Source organism: Balaenoptera ricei, chromosome 19, assembly GCF_028023285.1.
Source record: "Balaenoptera ricei isolate mBalRic1 chromosome 19, mBalRic1.hap2, whole genome shotgun sequence".
NCBI lineage: Eukaryota > Metazoa > Chordata > Mammalia > Artiodactyla > Balaenopteridae > Balaenoptera > Balaenoptera ricei.
Window position 1 is genome coordinate 60790819 of NC_082657.1, and position 20085 is coordinate 60810903.

Sequence of the window (20085 nt, forward strand, 5' to 3'; positions counted from 1 at the left end):
AAGGTATGGAGACAGCACGGTTCTGAAACCTGCTCAGGATGTATTAGCCAAAAGAATGCCTTTGTCTCCTACCTCTGTGTTGCGCTCCTGTCCCCGAGGATGACTAAACCCCAGCTCCCTCCAGCCCCATCCGGCCAGGGCGGTCCTCAGCCTGCCCACCTACCATCCTCCTCCAATCCCTCTTGACACCCTCCTGCTGCCGGCCTTTGCCCGGTAGCGCGTGTGGCCTGGGCCACCGTCCCGTCCCACTCTTTCCCAGGCCAGCTCCTTCAGGCGTGCTGCTTCCTCAGCGGTGCCGTCCCCGGGCTGGGCGGTGGTTTCTGTCCTAGCACGGAGGAGTTGTGCTCGGACATCTGTTCCAAGTAACCTGCATCTCCTCCTTACTTTCTGGGCTCCAGGGGGGTCAGTGACCGTGGCCGCCTTGCTCAGCCCTGAAGCCCTGTACCCGGCTGTGGGTTGGCACACAGTAGGGACACAATCAATGTTTGTGTGATGAACAATCTCTCCACTAACTCTGGACCCCGCTGCGGGGCAGCTGGAACCATGTGTTTGCACTAGAATGGGGCAGTGCGGGTGACTCTCACTTGTGCTGCGACCCGGGGCTGGTCTTGGGCCTCCAAACGTCAATCAGAAAAATGGGCATCGTAACTGCCACCCCCCAACCACCTAAACCTGGGCTACAGGGAGCGGAGGCTCTGAGCCCCAAAAGGGAGTCGGGAAAGATGCCCGAGCAGTCAGGGGTCCCAGTGCCCAGCGTCCTGGGGAATGCACCTGTGTCCTCCTCGGTCCCCACCCTCACCATGATCGTATACTCCACAAAAGAGACTATAAAAAAGCCCCGACGTCAGCCGAATCTCCACAGTGGGGCATCCTACAAAGCACCTGACCACTCCTCCTCAGGACAGTCAAGGTCACAAAGACAAGGAACTTCTGAGAAACTGGCCCAGCCCAGAGGGGCCTAAGGAGACATGATGACTAAACTAGGAAAAAACTAGGAAATTAGAATAAAGCATGGACTTTAGTTAAAATAATGTATCTGTATCGATTCACTGACTGTAATGAATGTACCATACTAATGCAAGATGTTAAGTACAGGCTTCAGGTTGGGGACGCCCCGCTGAGAGCCACACGGCCCCATCATGTTGTTTCCTGGCAGCGCCACCTGAGGCCGACCGGGACAGAGCATGCTAGCGACAAGGAAAAGCACTCCCCCCTCCCCACCGCCTGCTGAGCCAAGCACCTCCTGCCTCGGTCCCTGTGCCTCGGTCTCCCCATCTGTAACGTTACCTACACTGTCCAGCTGTAGTGAGGATGAGATGAGCAAACTGGGGGAAGACGCTTAGGGAACAGGGCCCGGATCACGGGGACAGACACGTCAGCCCTTACGTGAGAAGGTGCGAGGGAGGTGCTCTCTGGACAGCGGACCGTCCCCACAGGTCACAGCTGCTACAGCCAGGCCCTTGAGACAAGGACCCCACCCAAAATGTCCCGCTGTGCCCACCCTCCTTTGGAACCAGAAACAAAAGGATTTTGGCCCAGCTGTGCTGCTCTCTCCCATGTCACACTCTCGTGATCGCCCACCTTGGGCTGAGTCTTTATTGCCAGACAGGCAATGAGCGTGTTCTAAAAATAAGACAGGGAGCTACGTTCTTGTCCCACACGCAGGAGGCTCAGAGGTGAAGTGACTTGTGGTGGGTGGAGTAGAGTTCCCTCCAAATTCACATCTACCCAGAACTTCAAAATATGACCTTATTTGGAAATAAGGTCTTTGCAGATGTAGTTAGTTAAGGATCTTGTGATGCAATTATCCTGGATTTAAGTCCAAAGATGGGTGTCTTCATAAGACAGAGGAGAGAGCAATGTCTTCCTAAGAGAAAGGACACAGGGACACACAGGGGAGGAGGCCGTGGGAAGACGGAGGCAGAGGCAGGAGGGATGCGGCCACAAGCCAAGGACGCCTGGAACCCACAGGAGCCAGAAGAGGCAGGAAGGATTCTCCCCTCGAGCCCCGAGAGGGAGCACGGCCCCGCTGACACTCTGATTTCAGACTTCTGGACTCCAGAACTGTGAGAAAATAGATTTCTGTGGTTTTAAGCCCCCTAGTTTGCGGTAATTTGTTACAATGGCCCCAGGAAACTAAAACACCATCTTATAGGGTTAATGTGAAGATTTAAAAGAGCGGGTGGATAAAGCCTCTGGCTACAGTGGTCACTTCAAGCCTTGAATTAAAATGTTTTCCTCTGAAGAGGCCATACCAGCGGAGGCTAAAGCCAGGCTTCAGGGACAGCCCGCCTGGGTTCCAATCCCACCTGGGTCCCAGCTGTGTGGCCCCGGGCAACTACATGACCTCTCTGTTCCTCAGCTTCCTCACCTGGAAACTGGGAATCCTGGAAGTACTCACTTCGTGGTGGGAGGAGGCATGGATGAATTGACCCACTCAGAATGCACAGAAAAGGGCCTTGCCTGGGCCAAGCCCCCAGGAAGAAGCCACCATTTATCCATACTACTTGACCAGGTCATTCTGATTTCTGGAATTTATCTCAAACAAATAATAATTTTAAAAAGTTAGAAAGCAAAGATGATCAAAATGACATGATCCACAAAAGCAACACGCTGGAAACAACCCAAAGACCCACTCTTGGCAGAACTGGACACACACAGGCATTAAAGAATTGTGAAAGTGATACTGGCTGGAGAAATACAGCACTCGCACCCAACATTAAATAAAAAATAAATAGAAGACAGTGCACAAACTGCACGTCCCAGCACCGACAACTAGGCGAAACCACACCTGTGGGCAGCGAGGGAAGGGACACAGATAACCGTGAACTTCACGGGCGCAGGGATCCAGCCCTCCACAGTCTCCCGTAAGAAAGAGGTTCCGAAGAGGAGGAGGACCCAGGGCTCCTGGGCTGGGGGGCCTGGGTCATCCTGGTTAAGCACAGGGAGAGGGGTTCTGTGCCCCCCCAACCCCTGTGCCCTGAGTCACACCTAACCCTGCGTGGGCCTCGTCACCTCCAGAGACCAAGGCTGGGTGGGGCTGGGGGAGGGAGAAGGCGGTGGGCCAGCTCCAGAGAGCCAGTGATGAAAGATGCATAAGCGCCCCTCGCTCGGGGCCGCCAACTCCCGTACCCCTCCCAGCACTCAGCTCCGCCAGGGCCCTTCTAAAAGCTCCCAGCCCAGGAGCACTCAGCCTGCTGCCCGGGCTTCAGTCCTGCAGGTGGGGGGCTCTCCCAGGGATTCTCAGCATCTGTAGCTCCTGGGTCTCCTCCCCTGGCCGACTCCCAGCCTCGGGCTGGAAGGCAAGTGGTCCCCAGAGGCCCTTCCAGGGTCTTGGTTTGTCAAACATGTCCTGACACAACAGCCAAGTATGGGAACAGCCCAGTCTCCATCAAGGGATAAACGGATAAACCAAACGTGGTCTACACACACAACGGAATATTATTCAGCCATGAAAAGGAAGGATATTCTGACACACCTGCTACAACATGGACGAAGCTTCCCCATTATGCTGAGTGAAGTTAAGCCAGACACAAAAGGACAGAGGCCGTATGATTCCACTTAGTGAGGCACCCGAAGGGGGCAAATTCAGAGACGGAAAGTAGGTTGTAGGTGTCAGGGCTGGGGGAGGGGAAGGGTGAGTCAGTGTTTAATGAGGACAGAGTTTCAGTTGGAGAAGATGGAGAAGTTCTGGAGACGAATGGTGGGATGGATGCACAACAATGTGAATGTACTCGATGCCACTGAATTGTATGCCTAAAAATGGTTAAGATGGCACATTTTATGTTATGTATATTTTACCACAATCAAAAACCAAAACAAAAAGCTTGGCCTGGACGCCTGCTCTGTGCCCAGCACTGGGGAGACCCATAGCAAAATCTAAGGGAAAAGGGTCCTTGAGCTCCAAGCGTTTGGAGCTAACCCTCCCGGATGCCCGCTCAACAAACACCTCCCCCGGCTCATCCGGGGGACCACTGCTCCCCACTGGCCCACAGTCTTGGAGGAGCTATCCATCAAGATGCCCTGTCCCCCTCTGAGGGCCAACCAGAGGCTCACTGGAGCTCACTCATCCCAGCAGCAGCACCTGAAGGCTGGTCCCTCATCCTGGGGGGGGGGCCCCCTCCCATACCTCCTGACTTCCTATGGCAGAGGGATGGAGCTGGGGGAAGGCCTGAGACAGGCAGGCGGGGAGTCAGGGGCTGGTGGGCACGCTGTACGTGGGCGAGGGGCCACCAGGGCGACTCCCAGACTTCAGGCTGGGGAGACGTGGGGTGGGAGCATTTGTCACCCAATAATGAACTTCGCGTGGGCCGTGTGGGTCTGAGGTGCCCCTGGGACATCCAGACGCTGGACGGAAAGGTCCAGAGCACAAGACGGAGGTCTGGGCTGCCTCTGCCAGTGCCTACGTCACCCGTCAATGACTCTTGTGTCCTAGAACTTTCTCCCCGCTGGCCTTTCCCCTCTCCCAGCCCTCCTTCCCCAGCACCCGGCAGGTGGGACCACCTATCTCAGTGATAACAGGCCCTTGGGGTGGACAGAGAACGCCCCCGTGCGGGCGTGGCACCTTCCTCCAGGACCTCTTACCCCCTTGACTCTGCACAGCCTGGGATTCATCCCTCCGACGGGGCAACCAAAGCGTGGGGGGCCCTGGGACGTTCCCCCATCACTCAGCTCCAGGGAAACGGAAGCCCTGGAGGAGTGCTCAGAGTCGGAGCACGCACTCCTATGGCGCCTACTGTGTGCAGGTGCTGCCTTTAGTGGGTCTCAGGCGCAGCAACACTGGGGTCTCAGGGTCTACCCTCTCTCCTGCCTCACCCCACCTCCCCCGCCCCCGTTAAGAGCTGGAGGGAGAGCCACCCGCTTACCTTTCAGGCAGGTCAGCTTCAGCCCCATGTCGGTGCCTCTGCAGCCTGCGGAGAGGAGAGGCTTGTTTGTATCGGCCACGCGTGGCCAGGCCCCGCCCCCGGCCTGATGGGTGCACAACAGGAAGTAGCGCGGAGAGAAACCGCGGCCAAGGCGGCGCTTGCCCGCTACAGCTGGGCTGAATTTGCTCAGAGACGAGGGTGTGCTGGTGGAAAAAACTTTCAGGCGCCTCAAAGCTAAATATACTGGAGGAGGCCCAGAGCGGCGGCCGAGCTGGTGAAGGTGCCGGTGAGGCCTGGCCCGGGCTGATGAGGCAGAACCAGCAGAGCGTGGCCGGCTTTGGGGACAAGGGGGCCCTGGGTGGGGCTGCTGGGGGGCCCTGAGCTCGCAAAATGGGTGTGCCTTTTGTTACAACGCTGCCCCTCTTCTAAAATGCAAATTCTTCAGAGATCTAACAGATGAAGGGAACCCAGTCCCCAGTGTTAAAATTTCCCATGATCTCCCTGCAAGGTGATGGTCCTGAGCATTCCAAGTAGTTGATGGGTGAACAGAGGCAGCGGCTTGACACTCAACCCTCAGTTGCACCCCTGGGAGGTGCTATTACTGCCCCCGTTTTACGGGTGTGGAAATCAAGGCTCAGAGAGGTGGCAGCAGCTGCCTGAGGCCACCCAGCTTACTAGACGGAGTGGAGCTGGGATTCCAAGCTGCTACTGCCCTGACCCCTGGCTGGGGCCACCCCACAGGGGTCTGTGAGGCTCTTGCAGGCTCTTATTTCTACCTCAGAGGGTCCTCGGGTCTCTGAGAGGGTGAAGGCAGGGATCCCTTCCCTCCCAGGGACACACCTGTGTGCTAGGCTGGCTGCGGTGGGGGGTGGCCGCGAGCAGCGCCCACAGATCTTTGATGGGCCCTTGTGCTCGCAAGCCCGTCGTCTCTTTGTCCTGCACGAGGCCGAGATCCAAGGCAGGCGCCCCTGACGGCCACCTCTGGCTTTGCCAGCTGTCCTTGGATACTCCCCAGCCCTTTCTTGCTTTCTCTGCCTCGCTATTCCTTGGGCTCAGACCTCCCAGCCCCCTTCCCTATTTCCCTTATTGATACATTTCTTGCACATTTCCCATCCTGGCATCTGGTCTCAGAAGACCCAACACAAGTGGATTCAAGGCCACATGGGGCCCCGCACCTGAATGTAGGCAAACTGGCACCAACAGAGGCGTGGTGAGCCCAGGGGAAGCTGATGGATGCCAGGAGGCCAGAGGAGGGTTCCTGCCCCAGCCTGGGAGGTCTGGGGACCATGTCCCCAAAGACAGGAGTGAGCCAAGCAGGAAACAGCCTTCCAGGTTGCAGGAACAGAATGTGCCACGGCCCAGAGGAAACAGAGGGCGGGGCGGGGGGGGGGGCGGGCAGGTACAGGCCACAGAAGGGCCAAAGCTGAGCCGGACCGTGGGGTCTCTGGAGGCTGGTTACATAGTTCAGAGGTTATTGTGAGCGCTCGTAGGAGCCTCCACATTCTAGGGGGCTGTGCAGGCCGGTCTCCCCCCCCGCCAGGCCCTCGCTACCAGCAGCCTTGGCACCCCCAGGAGCTTGTTAACAATGCAGCATCTCAGCTCCACCTGGATGCACTGAGCCAGAATCAGCATTTTAACAAGGCCCCTCGAGATCCACGTGCTTGTTGAGGTCAGAGCAGCTCGGCTCTGGGCCAGAAACTGTGGAGCCTGAGTGGTGAAGACAGCGGGGCAGTGAGGGTACGGAGGGAGAAGCAGCTGGAAGTTGGCGTGATGCACAGGCTCAGGCTTGTGAGAGAGTGGGACCCCGAGAGGGGTCAGTCTGGAGGAGGGGCCGAGATAAAGGCTTCAATTTTAGCCAGGTTGAACTTGTGGGCCGGTAGGAGGTGGACAGGAGACGTCCACTAAGGGATGGCCTGGGGGGCTAGGAGGGAGGGAAGAGGGGAAGGAGAGGGAGAGAGGGAGAAAGGGGGAGGGGGGAGGGAGAGAGGGAGAAAGGGGGAGGGGGAGGGGGGAGGGAGAGAGGGAGAAAGGGGTTGGGAGAGAGGGAGGGAGAGAGAGGGAGGGAGAGAGGGAAAGAAAGGGAGGGCGGACAGAGAGACACCTTTGGGAACAGATTCAGAACAGCTGTGTGCTAAGGGAAACGTTTCCCTGGCTGGGACCAGAGCCTGGCTCAGCCATGTGACCGCAGGCAGGTTTCTTAACCTGCCAAGACTTCACTCTCCTCGTCTGTAAAACGGGGCTGATGCGCGTGCACTGGTGTCAATTGAGGACTGGGTGTCGGGAGGGGGTGACTGTGAAAGGGCTTTGCTCTGCGCGCGGCGCACAGCAAAGGTCCCAGCAGTGTCGGCTGCTATTATATATGACAGTGATGGAGGGGAGGGAGGCGGTGGTTTCCCGCTGGAGCCTCTTCGCCAGGGCCTCGCGGCTCAGAGCTGCTCCTGGTCCAGCAGCATCAGTACCACCACGGGGAGGCTGTGAAAAATGTAGGCGCTCAGACCCCGCCCCGCCCGCAGGCTCAGGAGCTGCATCCCAATGAGAACCAGGTGATGCTCTGAGCAGCGTGAGAGAGTCGCCGGGCGCTTTACAAAAACACCGATGCCTGGGTCCCTCCCCCACAGATTCCTGCTAACTGGCCTGGGGTGCGGCCTGGCACTGGGATTTTCAAAAGCTCCCGGGGTGGGGGGCAGTGGGGGGACTCTAATGTGCAAGATGAGATGCCAGGGAGAGTGCATCCTTCCTTAGGGGAAAGGGGGACTGGGGCTAGAGAAGAGAGAGCCCGAGAGCAGACCTATGGGAATACTGGGCACCTTTGGGCACCTTTCTGAGCATCCACTATGTGCCCAGCACCCTCCAGAGCAACCTGACAGAGATTCATGGTCAGTTAAGCCTCACAACAGCCCGGTGAGATTGGGACCATTCCTACCCTCACTTTGCTGATGGGGAAACTGAGGCACCAAGAGGTTATTAGTTAACCTGCAGAAAGGTCGTATGGGGAGCAGATGGTGGGATCGGAATTTCAAGCCCATGTTTTCAACCCCATCGTCTCTGCCCACCCTACCCCTCCCCCCCAAGCTGGGTCTCCTGCCCAGCGGTCTGCCCCTGAGGTCAAGACCCCTGCTAGGCACACTTAACATCACAACTGTACAGACGCTGTGGGCAGCACTCTGATTTCATAGTCTATGGCTCTTCCATTCTGTCTCCGGTAACTGCTGGTCACAGCCCACCCAAGAGAGTTTACAACACATCCCAGCGCAGGGTTTATAAAACAGTGATTCACGCTTAAGTCCTCACTGATAAAGTGATGTCAGGACTTCGCTGTAAAATACAACAGAAAAACAGCAGCAGTGATGTGGGGGGGGATTGGGGACGCCATCTACTGTTGAAGCTGGGACATGGGAGTTCGTGACATACTTTTGTGTCTGTTTGAAAAGTAACAGAATGGTCAAAAGAAAGACAACTGCCTAGGAGGTGACAGTATGAGGCCAATGTCGAGTTTTCTGATTTTGATCGTTGGGCTGTATTTTGCAAGAGACGGTCCTTGTTCTTAGGAAACACACGCTGAAGTGTTCAGGTTCCAGGGCCATCATTTCTGCAGCTTAACTCACAGAGTTTGGCCAGAAATCTTAACGCGCCTCAAGCCCATAAAGCAACTGTGGCTAAACAGTGAAGGATATACAGTAGCACCTCCTGTTCCTGCAAGTTTTCTGCAAGCTTGAAACTATTTCAAGAGAAGCATTCAACAAAGGAAAGGAAAGCAGAGAGCAGCTCAACTGCAGCTCAGCAGCAGTTACCCAGCCCCCGCAGTTTGAGCATCATATCCGCAGTTGGAGCATCAGATCGGGCTTTCCTACAACTTCCCTGATGTGGCTGGAGGGGCGTCCAGGGACTGCAGCTCTGGCTGGGGGAAGGCGCTGTGTCACACTGTTCCTCCCAGAAAATTGTCCTGAATTGATGGGTTTTGTCCCCAAAGTTGTCTTGTGACTTTAAAAATACCTGTCTCTGGAGGCTTCCCTGGTGGCGCAGTGGTTAAGAATCCGCCTGCAGTGCAGGGGACACGGGTTCGAGCCCTGGTCCGAGAAGATCCCACATGCCGTGGAGCAACTAAGCCCATGCGCCACAACTACTGAGCCTGCGCTCTAGAGCCCGCGAGCCACAACTACTGAGCCCACGTGCCACAACTACTGAAGCCCGCGCGCCTAGAGCCCGTGCTCCGCAACGAGAAGCCACCGCAACGAGAAGACCGCGCACCGCAACGAAGAGCAGCCCCCGCTCGCCACAACTAGAGAAAGCCTGTGTGCAGCAACAAAGACCCAACGCTGCCAAAAATAAATAAATAAATAAAGTAAATGCCTATCTCAAAACACTCAGGGAAAGAAAGAAGGAGGAGGAAGAGGACCTGGCAGCCTGGATTCAGGGGACACTGGGGGACAGGAAGCTGTGCCAGGGTCAGGCAAATGTGGCATCAGGAGGTCTTGTCTACGTGTAGTGATTCTATCTCTGGTTTCTAAAACTCCCCAATGGAGTTTTCACTAACCGACTTTTCTTATGCCAGTGCACGCTGCTGTAACGCCCCACACGGGCAGAAGGAAGGTGATGGGGCTTGGGAGTGGCTGAGAGGAACTGGGGGTCTGTGCAAGCTGTGTGACCTTAGGCCAGTCATTCACCTCTCTGAGCCTGAGACGCTGACGCTCTGCCTCTCGGGCTCTGCGTCCTCATGAGGCATCCGGGCCCAGCCTCCAGGACAGGGCCTGGGACAGGTGTCACCGTCATCATCACCTCACTGTCAACCATACATGTCGTAATGTCACCATTCAGCACCCTCTGAGGGTGCTGCGTGGGAAGAGAACCAGGGGCACCCTGCCACGTGGTCCCGGATTCCGAGGTGTGGCCTGTCGCAGCAGGAGGAATCGTTCCCCAGGGTGATTTATGTAGGACTGTGGACAGAGCCCCATCCACTCCACTCCCTTCGTGAGTGGGCTGGGGGGGCAGCCCCCTGCAGGGACGGCAGATGCCTTTGTGGGGGACACCCCCCGTACGTGGGGTGGGGTGGGATGTCTGGCAATGAGGAAGGCAAGCTTGAGGCTTCATCTGTCCAAACGGCAGCCATACCGACGCCTAACCGTGGGGAGTGGGGCTACATCCCCCCATACGCCACCATCACGACACTAACAGCTGACAGACGTCAGGCTAATGCTTTCAAGAGGCCGAGCCCATTACAAAAGTCCCTAACCCTGACAACACCCGATGAGATAACATCATCCCCAGCCCCACTGTACATGGGAGGGAACGGAGCTCCAAGCGGTCAAGCGGCCAGGGAGCCGCAGCCCATAGCCCGGCTGATCTCACCACACGGCTTCAGTGTCTACCATTCTACTCGCGGAGGTCTATACCGTCTGAATTTGTTACAAAGATACACATTTTTGTAATTAGAAAATAAAGATTTAATGGGCGGAAAGGAAAGATTTCATGAGAGGGGCCCCCTTAGCTTGGCACGATGGTAGGAAAGCAGTCGGACCCAAGAGAACTGCTAGTTTAGGTATAAATGTTCTCTCTCTTTCACACATTCGCAGGAGTGTGAAAAACCTCCCTTTCATATTGAATCGGGGTCTGTTTATGTTCCATTCAAAATATCAGATTGTTACTTATTTGCACAACAGCTTGAGTTAGAACAGGTTCTTTCTTGCACCCAGGCATAAAAATCTCCCTAAAGCCAAATGGCCATGACAGGATCCTCTCTGGTGACAGGGATGGGCAGCGAGTGATAAAAACTTACTTCCTCCTGCAGGGGGTCTGCCCCTCCCCTGAGAGGTGGAGAGAGAGATGGGATATCTGCTGCTTTGCACCCCACACGGCCTCTCTAAAGCCATGGGCATCTCCAGGGGAAAGGACATACTTGGCCAAGGTGTCCATTACTGTCTTTATAGCCGCCTTGCAGGGAAGAGCCACAAACTACCAGCTTGCAGCCGTGAGTGCTGGCCAGCTCACGCCCTGCAGGTTTGCAATGCGAAGAGAACAGTAAACAAACATGTTCCCTGCACAAAGTAAAAAGTAAAGAAGATGTAGCACTGTGTACCGGAGACACAAGAACCACTCAAGGGCTGAAGGGACCCTGCTTGTAGAATTCCGGCCAATGTAGGCTGATTCCCTTCAGTTTCTGCTTTGGTGGATCATGGAGGTTGGGCTGTAGAGGATGAAATAAAACCCCTCCTGGCATGAATCCTGCAGATCTGGAACTGGAACCGGTCAAATAAAATACAGGATGCCCGACTACTCATGGGACATACTCCTACCAATCAACACCCATCATTTATCTGCAATTCACGTTGAACTGGGCGGCCTGTATTTTTATTTGCTAAACCTGGCAACCCTACACAAGGGTTGTCACCTGGGTTTCCCAGATGAGGCCCTGGAGGCCTAGAGAGGGAAAGTCAATGAAAGGCAGAATCGGGCTAGAAGCCTGAACTTGGTCTCTGTGGAGTCAACCTCCCAGATGAAATCAGAATAGCCCCGTGGAGGTCATGACTCAGCCCAGGCACAGGGCCTCACGCCCTGAACCAAGATCTCACTTGAGGACCAAGGAGAGGGCAGGTGTGAAGAATCATAGCTGAGGAATGTGACCCTTTGCCTAGGTGGGTGGACCCACCAGACCAGATGGAATCAGGTTCCCCTCCCAGCTGGGGGAGTCTGGGCAAGCCCTCCGTGCCTGTTTCCTTACTGCAAACACAGGGAAGACGTACTAACAGACTGGCCAATCAGGGCTCCCAGCAGGCACGCAACACATCTTGGTTTTCTTCCTTTTTTAAAAAGGGCACTTTCCTTTTGCAACAGGATTAGAATTCCTGCAATACCAGCCAAAGGGACTGTGCCGGGAACAGATGCTACAAGCGTTAACATGCCTCCCATCCTGGTACACAGTGCAAACACGAGCCTCTCCCTGGCTTTAGCCCACACACCTGCAGGAGGCACTTGCCTGGCCCACAGCTGCTTGCCAACAGGAAGCAAAAGAGGATGGGCCTGGGGGCAGGGGCAAGGTGCCCACCAAAATCCCCACCCGCTTCGCTGTCACCGGACAGGGTCTCGGGCCACCTGGGGTCTAGCCGTGGCCTTCGGCTGACTGACGATGTAAGTCTGAGCACAATACTCGCCCACTGCCACCTCGGGGCCTCTGAGGTTAAACTCAACACTCAGGATTTGTGCAACTTTCCCTACCTTATACATCAATAAAAATGTTTCAGAGTAAGGGGTATTGTCCTAGAAGTTAGGCTAATGGTTAATTAATCATGGGGTTAAGTAGAAAACAGGTCATTGTTTTTACAGCAGCCTTGAAGTTAGGAGTCACAAACTCCTAGTCACTCCCTGCAGGTTTGCAGTGCAAAGAGAAAAGTAAACTACTGTGTTCTTTGCACCAAATAAAAAGTAACTACAATGTGACACTGCCTGTGGTACACACAGAACCACCCACGGCTCCCAGGGGAGACTGCGGCTCCATGGGGTATGAGTGGGTTCCTGGGGGAATTTCTGTTTCTTGATCTGGGTGTACACTTTTAATGTGTACACATTATTGTGTGTATATTATACATTAACAATATTTTCATGGGGGAAGGCTTGTACTTGGCGGTCCTACACTGTGAGGGCTAGGGGTCCAAGGCCCGGCCTTGCCACTTACCGGCCCGTGCGTGACCTTGGATCAGTCACTTTATCTTTACAAGCCTCTGTGTCCTCATCTGTAAAATGGAGATAACAGTATTAGGTCAGAGAATGAAAACAGAAAACGCAGGTGATGGGTACCATCATTTAGTGCTCAATAAACATTAAATAGCACCGCTGTCTTTCTGTGGCCACTGAGGGGAAGTCCAGAGGTGTTCTCAACCTCAGGCTCAGGGGCCACGGAGAGCACCCCACTGGCCAAGAGAAAGGCTTCCAGGGAGAGGAGATTAGCCTGGTGGAGGTTTCAGCCTCCTTGGGGCCGGCAGAGGGATTAAGTCTTTCCATAAATACACAGCCTCCCTCCCATCCAGGGTGGGGACACAAAACCCAAGGTGGGTGTGGCCTGGACCTGGACAGGTAACAGGGTGCTTTCTGGAGTTAACCCTGCCTGGGACAGAGGCTCCCCAAGCGCCCCTGGGGGCTGTGCAGGAAACCCTGGAGCCTGCCAATCCATGTGGGCCACTCCGAGCCTCAGTTTCCTCATCTGTAAGATGGGGTGTTTTTTCACAAAGGCTGAACAATCACAGGAGCGCTTCCACCAGGCTGCCTTCACCTCCTCCTCCCCCGCCCCCATCCTCAGTGAGGCAAAGGAGGCTCAGCCGGCACAGACTTTTCTGATTCCACCGCGGCGGGACAGCCGGGGGCAGTCTGAGAGAGGTCCCGGCCGCCCTGACCCCGCCCACCAGGCTGGCCACGCCGGGCTACGGGTCAACCTTTGCAAGGAGTGCCTCCCCCCAGGTTCGCTGAGCTCAGCGGGCCGGGAGAGTGGCGAGTGTGTTCACACTCAAATCGCCCTTCGAGATTGCAAACCTGCTTTGATGCTCTGGGAGCGAAGGGGGCCCCTAAGTGAGGTGGTTCATAAATAATATATTCTGAAATACTCGATAGAGGGGAAATGGTTCCTCTCGAGGCCTCCTGCCCCCACCCCCCGGCCGGGCTCCTTTCCAGCTTTCGGGAGTGGCGGTCTGGTCCGTCCCCCAGGAGCTCGTGACAGCGCGGGGTGGCAGGTGGGGAGTGGGGGGCCGGAGGCGTCCACGCGCGGGGACACACCCCTCCCCCGACCCGCCCAGTGTTAAGCTGCAACACGGCCGGAGGAGGCCCAACTCTCCCCAAACCCGCGTCTCCGCAGAGAAGTCTGCAAGAAGTTGGAGGGGCACGCCCGAGCCCGCGAGGGTCCCCCGCCGCCCCCGCCCGCCCGCCCCAGGGACGCCACTCCCGCCGCGGGGGCTGGCGGGGCGTGGACGCTGCTCCGCGGGGCTGCGGCTCTCGGGAAGAGCGGCGTCTTCTAGAAGGGTGGGGTGGGCAGCGCCGTGCCAGGCACCGGAGCGCGCGGCGCAGGGCACTCACCGCTTCCTGGTGGGCTCACCGTGGGTCCCGCCCCGGGGCCGCTGGCGGCGGCGGCCGGGCTCGAGGGGCCGCGGCGACAAGCCTTCAAGAGAGCAGCGGGGGTCCTGGCCCGGGCCGGGTAGCGCGCTGGAGCCCCGGTCCGCCCCGGCCGGCGCTCGGGGCAGCCGCCGCCGCCGCCGCCGCCGCCGCCGCGCGCACGCCTCCCACCGCCCCCTCCCTGGCCCCCGAGGGCGGTGCTGACGGCGGCCCCGCCTCGCCCGCGGGCGCCGGATCTCACCGGCCCGGCGCGGGGGCAGAGCGGGTCCCGCCCGCCGCCTCCTTAGGGAGCGGGCCAGGGGTGCGCCCGGCGCCCGCGCCTCCGGCCTCGCGGGCTCCCCTGCCCTCCTTAGTTTCCTCTCGCCCGGCCCGAGGGTGAGGTCGAAGGGGGGGAACCCGGGGAAAGTCTGGGCCGCGCGCCCCTCCCGAGGCTGGGTGCCGGGTCCCCTGCGGCTGTGCACCCCAGCCCTGGGTGGTGGAAGTTGGGCCGCGGGGTTCCCCCCACACCGGATGGCTGTGCTTGAGCAGGCCCCGCCGCCAGGCTGCGGAGAGGGGAGGGGGGAAGTGGGGGGCTCCAGCATCTCGCCACCCCCGCCCTGGGCCCTGGGGACACGTTGGCAGTGCACACCCTCCCCCCACCCCGGCTAGTCGCTGGCCTGTGGGGCTTCAGATGGCCCTCGTGATCAGAGGGCAGCTTCCCCGTGTCAGCGTCTGGCCCTCTGGCTCGCCACACATGCTTTTGCACCTCACTTCTGGGGGTGAACCAGGGGGCGCGGCCCAGCTGGTGGGTGTTAGGACTTGCCTCCTGGCCGCTGGGCTGCCTTCTGAGGACGCCCAGCTGATAGTCATTCCCCAATTGCAGGAGGTGTGGGTGCAGAGGCCTTTTATCCAAATGGGCTTCTCAGGAGGCCTCCCACAGAGGAGGCCTCTGCAGGCACCTACCCGGCATGTCAGGAAGAACAAAGCCACCCCCTAGCAAGTGTTTCCATGTCATTGTCACAAGCCTGTCAGGCCAGCTCCGTCTTACAAGCCCAAGGTCTCCACACCCTGTGCTCTGTGTCCTTCTGGAGGCTTAGAAAGGGAAACTGAGTCTCAGAGCAGGACAATGACACTCCTTCCGTGAATGCAGGAAAGAATCGGGTTGCAGGAAATAGAGTCAGCGCCCTAGCCGTGTTCTCTCCTTGAGTCATTCCTAAAAATATTACAATCTTTTGGTTCCCCTGACCGTATCCAGTCCAGAGGGACAGGCAGGAAATGTATCATGTCCCCCCCCTCCAAATAGAAGGACAGAGGTGGGGGGCAGGGTTAGGGGCCGGATGTCCCCCCACCCGTCCCCGTCCCTGCCTTCAGCCTCGGGAGGGAAGGTGGAATGCGAGGGTCCTGTGCCCTTGTTCCTCCCCAGCGAGCTGTGGGGCAGGGCTGCTTCGCATCGTCTCCTGTGATCGTGGCAACAAAGGGTGGGGAGGCCTCCAGAGACGGCAGGCACAGCCAACCACATTCTTGTCACGGAAGCAAGGCCCTTTCTGCCGGCCGAGAAGCCCTGAGCAGGCCGAATGCTGGGCACTGGTTGTGAGATCAGCCTGTCTCTGGGCCCCAGTTTCCACAAGGAGAAATGGGGACCCATTCATTTCTTTTTTTTTTTTTTTTTAATGCAGCAGGTTCTTATTAGTTATCTATGTTATACATATTAGTGTATAGACCATTCATTTCTGTAAGCACTTTTTGAGCATCTATTCTGCGCCGGGCACCGGGTACCGCAGTGAACAGCATAACTGTCACTGACTGAGCGCTCCTTAGGCACGTGGCCTGCTGTCACCGCCTGCTCAGGACAGCCCTGCTCTCTCCATTTCCCAGGTGTGGGGCCCGCAGCAGAGGGAGGCCACAGGTCATCCCGCCGCTGAGTGGTGCGTTCCGACCTGTGCCCTGCTGTCCTGCCCCAAGCAGAGAGGGGAGTGGCCAGTCCCTAGGGGGAGTTTGGCCCAACTCAGCACTGGGGGAGGGGACGCGGGGCTAATGTGAGGAGGCCCAGGCGGATGCGTTTTGTCGACTGTATGGGGTTGAGATGAGGAATGGAAAGAATCCAGTTTAATTTGCTTCCTCCCCCAGGAGGCCTGAGAACAGCAGGGCTTGTGCTGCAGGATCAGGGTTTCTCAATGTCAGCACTTGGACGCTGGGGCTGGGTAATGATCTGCCATGGGGGGCTGCCCTGGGCACTGTAGGACGCTGGGTGGCATCCCTGGCTTCCACCCACTAAAGGCCAGTAGCATAGCCCCCTCCCCAAGTGGTGACAACCAAAAACCTCCCCAGACGTTGCCAGGGGACACTCTGGGGGGCATGACTGCTAGTGCCTTGAGAACCCCTGAGAGTATTCCAGTGGGTTCCAGCCCTGGCAGCATGCCAGGATCCCCGAGGGCGGTGCTTAACCAATAAATAAATACAAATGAGTGAAGCAAACACCCAGACTCGGGTTCACCCCAGGAATCCTGACCTAATTGGTCCAGGTAGGGTCCAGGTAGGGCCCAGGTATGGGTGTTTGTTCTGTAAAAACTCCCACGTACGTTAATCGGCTGATACCACGGAGAAGCTCGATTTGAGGGTCAGAGCCCACTTGGAAGGATAGAGACTTCAGACACAGATCAACCTAATGCACATCTGTGCGGTCTGGACGGGTCCTGATTTGAACAAACCAACTAGAAAAATATATTTGTGAGATACTAGAAAATTGAACATAGTCTGGGTATTAGATCATATTAAGAAATTACTGGGACTTCCCTGGTGGTCCAGTGGATAGGACACCACGCTCCCAGGGCAGGGGGCCTGGGTTCGATCCCTGGTCGGGGAGCTAGGTCCCACATGCATGCCGCGACTGGGAGTTCGCACGCCACAACTAAGGAGATCCCGAGCGCTGCAACTGGGACCCGACGCAGCCAAATAAATAAATAAATATTTTTAAAAAAGAAATGACTACTAATGTTAATAGTTGTGACAGTGATATCACTGTGTTTTCTAAAGCCCTTATCTGTTAGTGATCCACGTGGAAAAGTATTTATGAGTGAATTAGTATGAAGATGAGGTTTGCTTTAAAAGACATGGAAAATAAAAAGGTGGCAGAGTGAGGGTGGGAGGGGTAGAGGGAGATGAAGACAACGGCAAATGTTGATAATTGTTGAAGTTAAGTGATGGTTAGATGGAGGCTCATTATACTATTCTCTCTACTTTTGTATGTGTTTGAAATTTTCCGAAATAAAGTGGGGTGTTTTTTTTTTGTTTTTTTTTTAAAAGAGAGAGAGAGCCCACTTGGACGCCATTTTCCTGGCAGCCAGGTGAGGTGCCCAGGAAGTTGGTCTTGTTTTGGGGTGGGGTGGGTAGAGGAAGCTGGTGGTGGGGACCCCACGGGCTCTGGAGGAGAGTTCAGCTCAGTGGGCTTACCTTGCACCACGCACCTGGAAGCAGCTGCAGTGACTGAAGAGGAGGGGTCAGCCTTGAACCCACAGACCCTGGAGATCAAGCCAGCAGCCCCCACCTGTCTGTGATCAGAATCGCCCAGAGCTTTGGGAAAAGGCAGGTGCTGGAGGCGGGGATTCCTCAGGCGTGGGCCCCGAGGGGTGGTGATTTGGGAAGTCGGGCCCCTGAGGCTTGTCCCGCAAAGCCCTCCCTTCTCAGCCCCTTGGTCTGCAGGGGACGCAGGAGAAGGCTAATGAGAGCAATTCCACCCTCTCCTCCCCTTGGGGACACAACTCCTGTGCATGATTCTACAAGGATTCCAACGTGCACGGAGCACCTGCCACATGTCAGCAACAGTTCCAGGCTCTGAGGATACAGGGAGTGAACGGGACAGTCCTTGCCCCGCGTGGATGTCAGAGTCTAAGTGCTAAGGAGGGAAAATAAAACAGAGGAGGCTGTAAAGGGTGGGGAGCTAAAACTTTAGACGAGGTGGATGAGAACTCGGAGAAGGTGGCCTTTGAGAAGCCGCCGAAGGGGGCCGGGCCCCGCGTGAATATCAGCAGGAAACGCTTGCTGTGAGGTTCTGGGTTCAGGGCATGGCCCATGGAGGGCAGAAGAGGACCAGATTTGTAGGACGGCTCTTCCTCCTGAGATGTCCCTCCCCCCTGCCCTTGTCCAGTTAGCTCCCCCCGACTTTCACGGATCTGGGCAAGCGTCCCTTTGCCTGGCAGACCGCAGGCTGCCGTGGGTTCATCAATGCGATGACTGAAGGTCTGGGTCTCACTGGCAGGGAAATCCCCGGAGGACAGGGACCAGGTCCGCAGTACTGGCCTCCCAGCCTCGGCCTGGGGCGCAGGGCCGAGCACAGGGCAGGCGCTCCGGACACACGTGTGGAACACATCGGGGGTTTGAACAAACCAATAAAGAACTGCAAGTCCTCGGAAGCTTTCCGGGGACCGAGGGACCAGACACATTGCAAGGAGAGCAGCAGGTGCGAGAGCCCATTCCCGGAGGGAGCCATCTGCTTGAATGCGAAGCCAGGGGAGCTGCCCCGGGGCGGCTGCTGGGGAGGGAGCGACTGTAAGGTTGCCCAGCCCAGAACAGGGAGGGCGTGGTTCTGTCTGCACAGCCCTGCCCGCCTGTGCCCCTTCTAGTTGCCAGCAAGGGGCAGCGCGGGTGACGACAGTGGTGGAGGCGAGGCGGCACTGGAGCCACCCCAGGGAGGGGACCAGAGGGAGCCAAGGGGAGGGGCAGGGCTGAGACAACAGCGCTCGCCCCGGACATTTTCTGAGCCTGGAAGGACATCAGGGCAGGCCCAAGCCTCAGCAGGGGCCGTCGCTGGCTAAAGACCATCCCAGCCCAGGACTCCTGTGAATAGGGGCGCTTGGGAGCCCCCAGCCGTGGCAGCAGGGTGGGAGAGTGGGTGCCCTGAAGACTGGACGGCCAGCAGACCCTGCATGGGTCTGAGAAGCCGGGCCTTCCCGGTCCCCACGGCATGACCTCCCCACGCCCAGAGAGCGCTACCCACTCACACGTGGCATCGGAGGATTTCGGGCCCAGAGGGGCTCCACAAGCTGTCGAGGAGGGTGGGGAGCAGGGCTGGTGGGGGGGGAGGGGGGAGATCGGTCCATTCACAACCCCCCAGGCCTCACCTGCAGCTAATTCCCTATTTGAGGCATGTCTGTGAAATTCAGTTTCGTATTCAACAATCATTTGTTGATCATAGTGGTAGGTTAAAGACGGCTGCAGGCTGCAAATTCTTCCTCCCTCCCCCACTGAAAGGCGACATTTATTTCCCTTCCTTGACCCTATGGCCCTGAGACTGGGAGGCCAACAGAATGCAAGAGAAGCAATGATGTGCCTTTTCCGGGACTAAGCCCTACGGAGCCCCAGGGGCTTCTGCTTCCTCCATCTGGGAAGATTTGCTCTCGGGAAAGCTCCCTCTCAGAACCCCACCGTCATGCTGAGACGCCCAAGCCACAGGGAGAGCCCGGGTGTAGACTGACTGGCAGAGCTCCGGCTGAGCTCCCAGCTGATGCCCAGTCCCCCGCACCCGCCATGTGTGTGAGCCAGGCTGGACATCCAGCCCAGGCAAGTCCCCACCAGGTGACAGCAGCTCCAGCCGGTGCCATGAGAGGCCCAAGAACCACCTGGCTGAGCCCAGGCAACCCGCAGAGTTGGGAGAAAATATACAATGGTGGCTGTTTTAAGTTACTGCTGTCTTACGTTTGGGGATGTTTGTTACAGAGCAATAGGTCGCTGAGCCAGGCTCCTACTAAGTGTCAAGCAGAGACGTGATCTAACTGCAGCTTTAATTTGCTGCGATTAGATTTATGAACTGTTCCAATGTCCAAAAAAGCAGAGAGCATGAGAAAATATACACCTATAACTTGCTACCTTTGGTTGAGGTTTTTTCCCCCTAAGAATTCATTGTTGCAGGTATTTGAAGATCTGCGGTCACTCCCCCATCCCATTCTCTCCCCTCCCTCCCCTCTGACGTTGGGGTTAGCCTTTCCCGCTGTGCTGTTACTGTCCTGCTGTCCACCTGTGCACCCACAGACAGGCTGCAGTCTTGGCTAATCTCCACAGCCATCTTGCCAGGCAGTAGGCACTGCTATCCCATTGTACAGATGAGGAAACTGCGGCTCAGAGATATGAAACGGCCTGGACTGAGGACGTCTGGCTG

General features: G+C 57.0%; 1 protein-coding gene across 1 annotated transcript in view; it reads right to left on the minus strand.

The window, feature by feature from the left end:
* The window catches only part of C19H16orf74 (chromosome 19 C16orf74 homolog), a 28461-nt gene extending 15870 nt beyond the window's left edge, over positions 1-12591 (minus strand). The window contains exons 1-2 of the mRNA XM_059904962.1: positions 12532-12591; positions 4866-4910 (exon numbers count right to left, since the gene is read on the minus strand). Coding sequence (XP_059760945.1) covers positions 4866-4893 — 28 coding nt within the window. The 5' untranslated portion in view covers positions 4894-4910; positions 12532-12591. The remainder of the gene's footprint in view (positions 1-4865; positions 4911-12531) is intronic.
* Positions 12592-20085: the final 7494 nt, after the last annotated feature.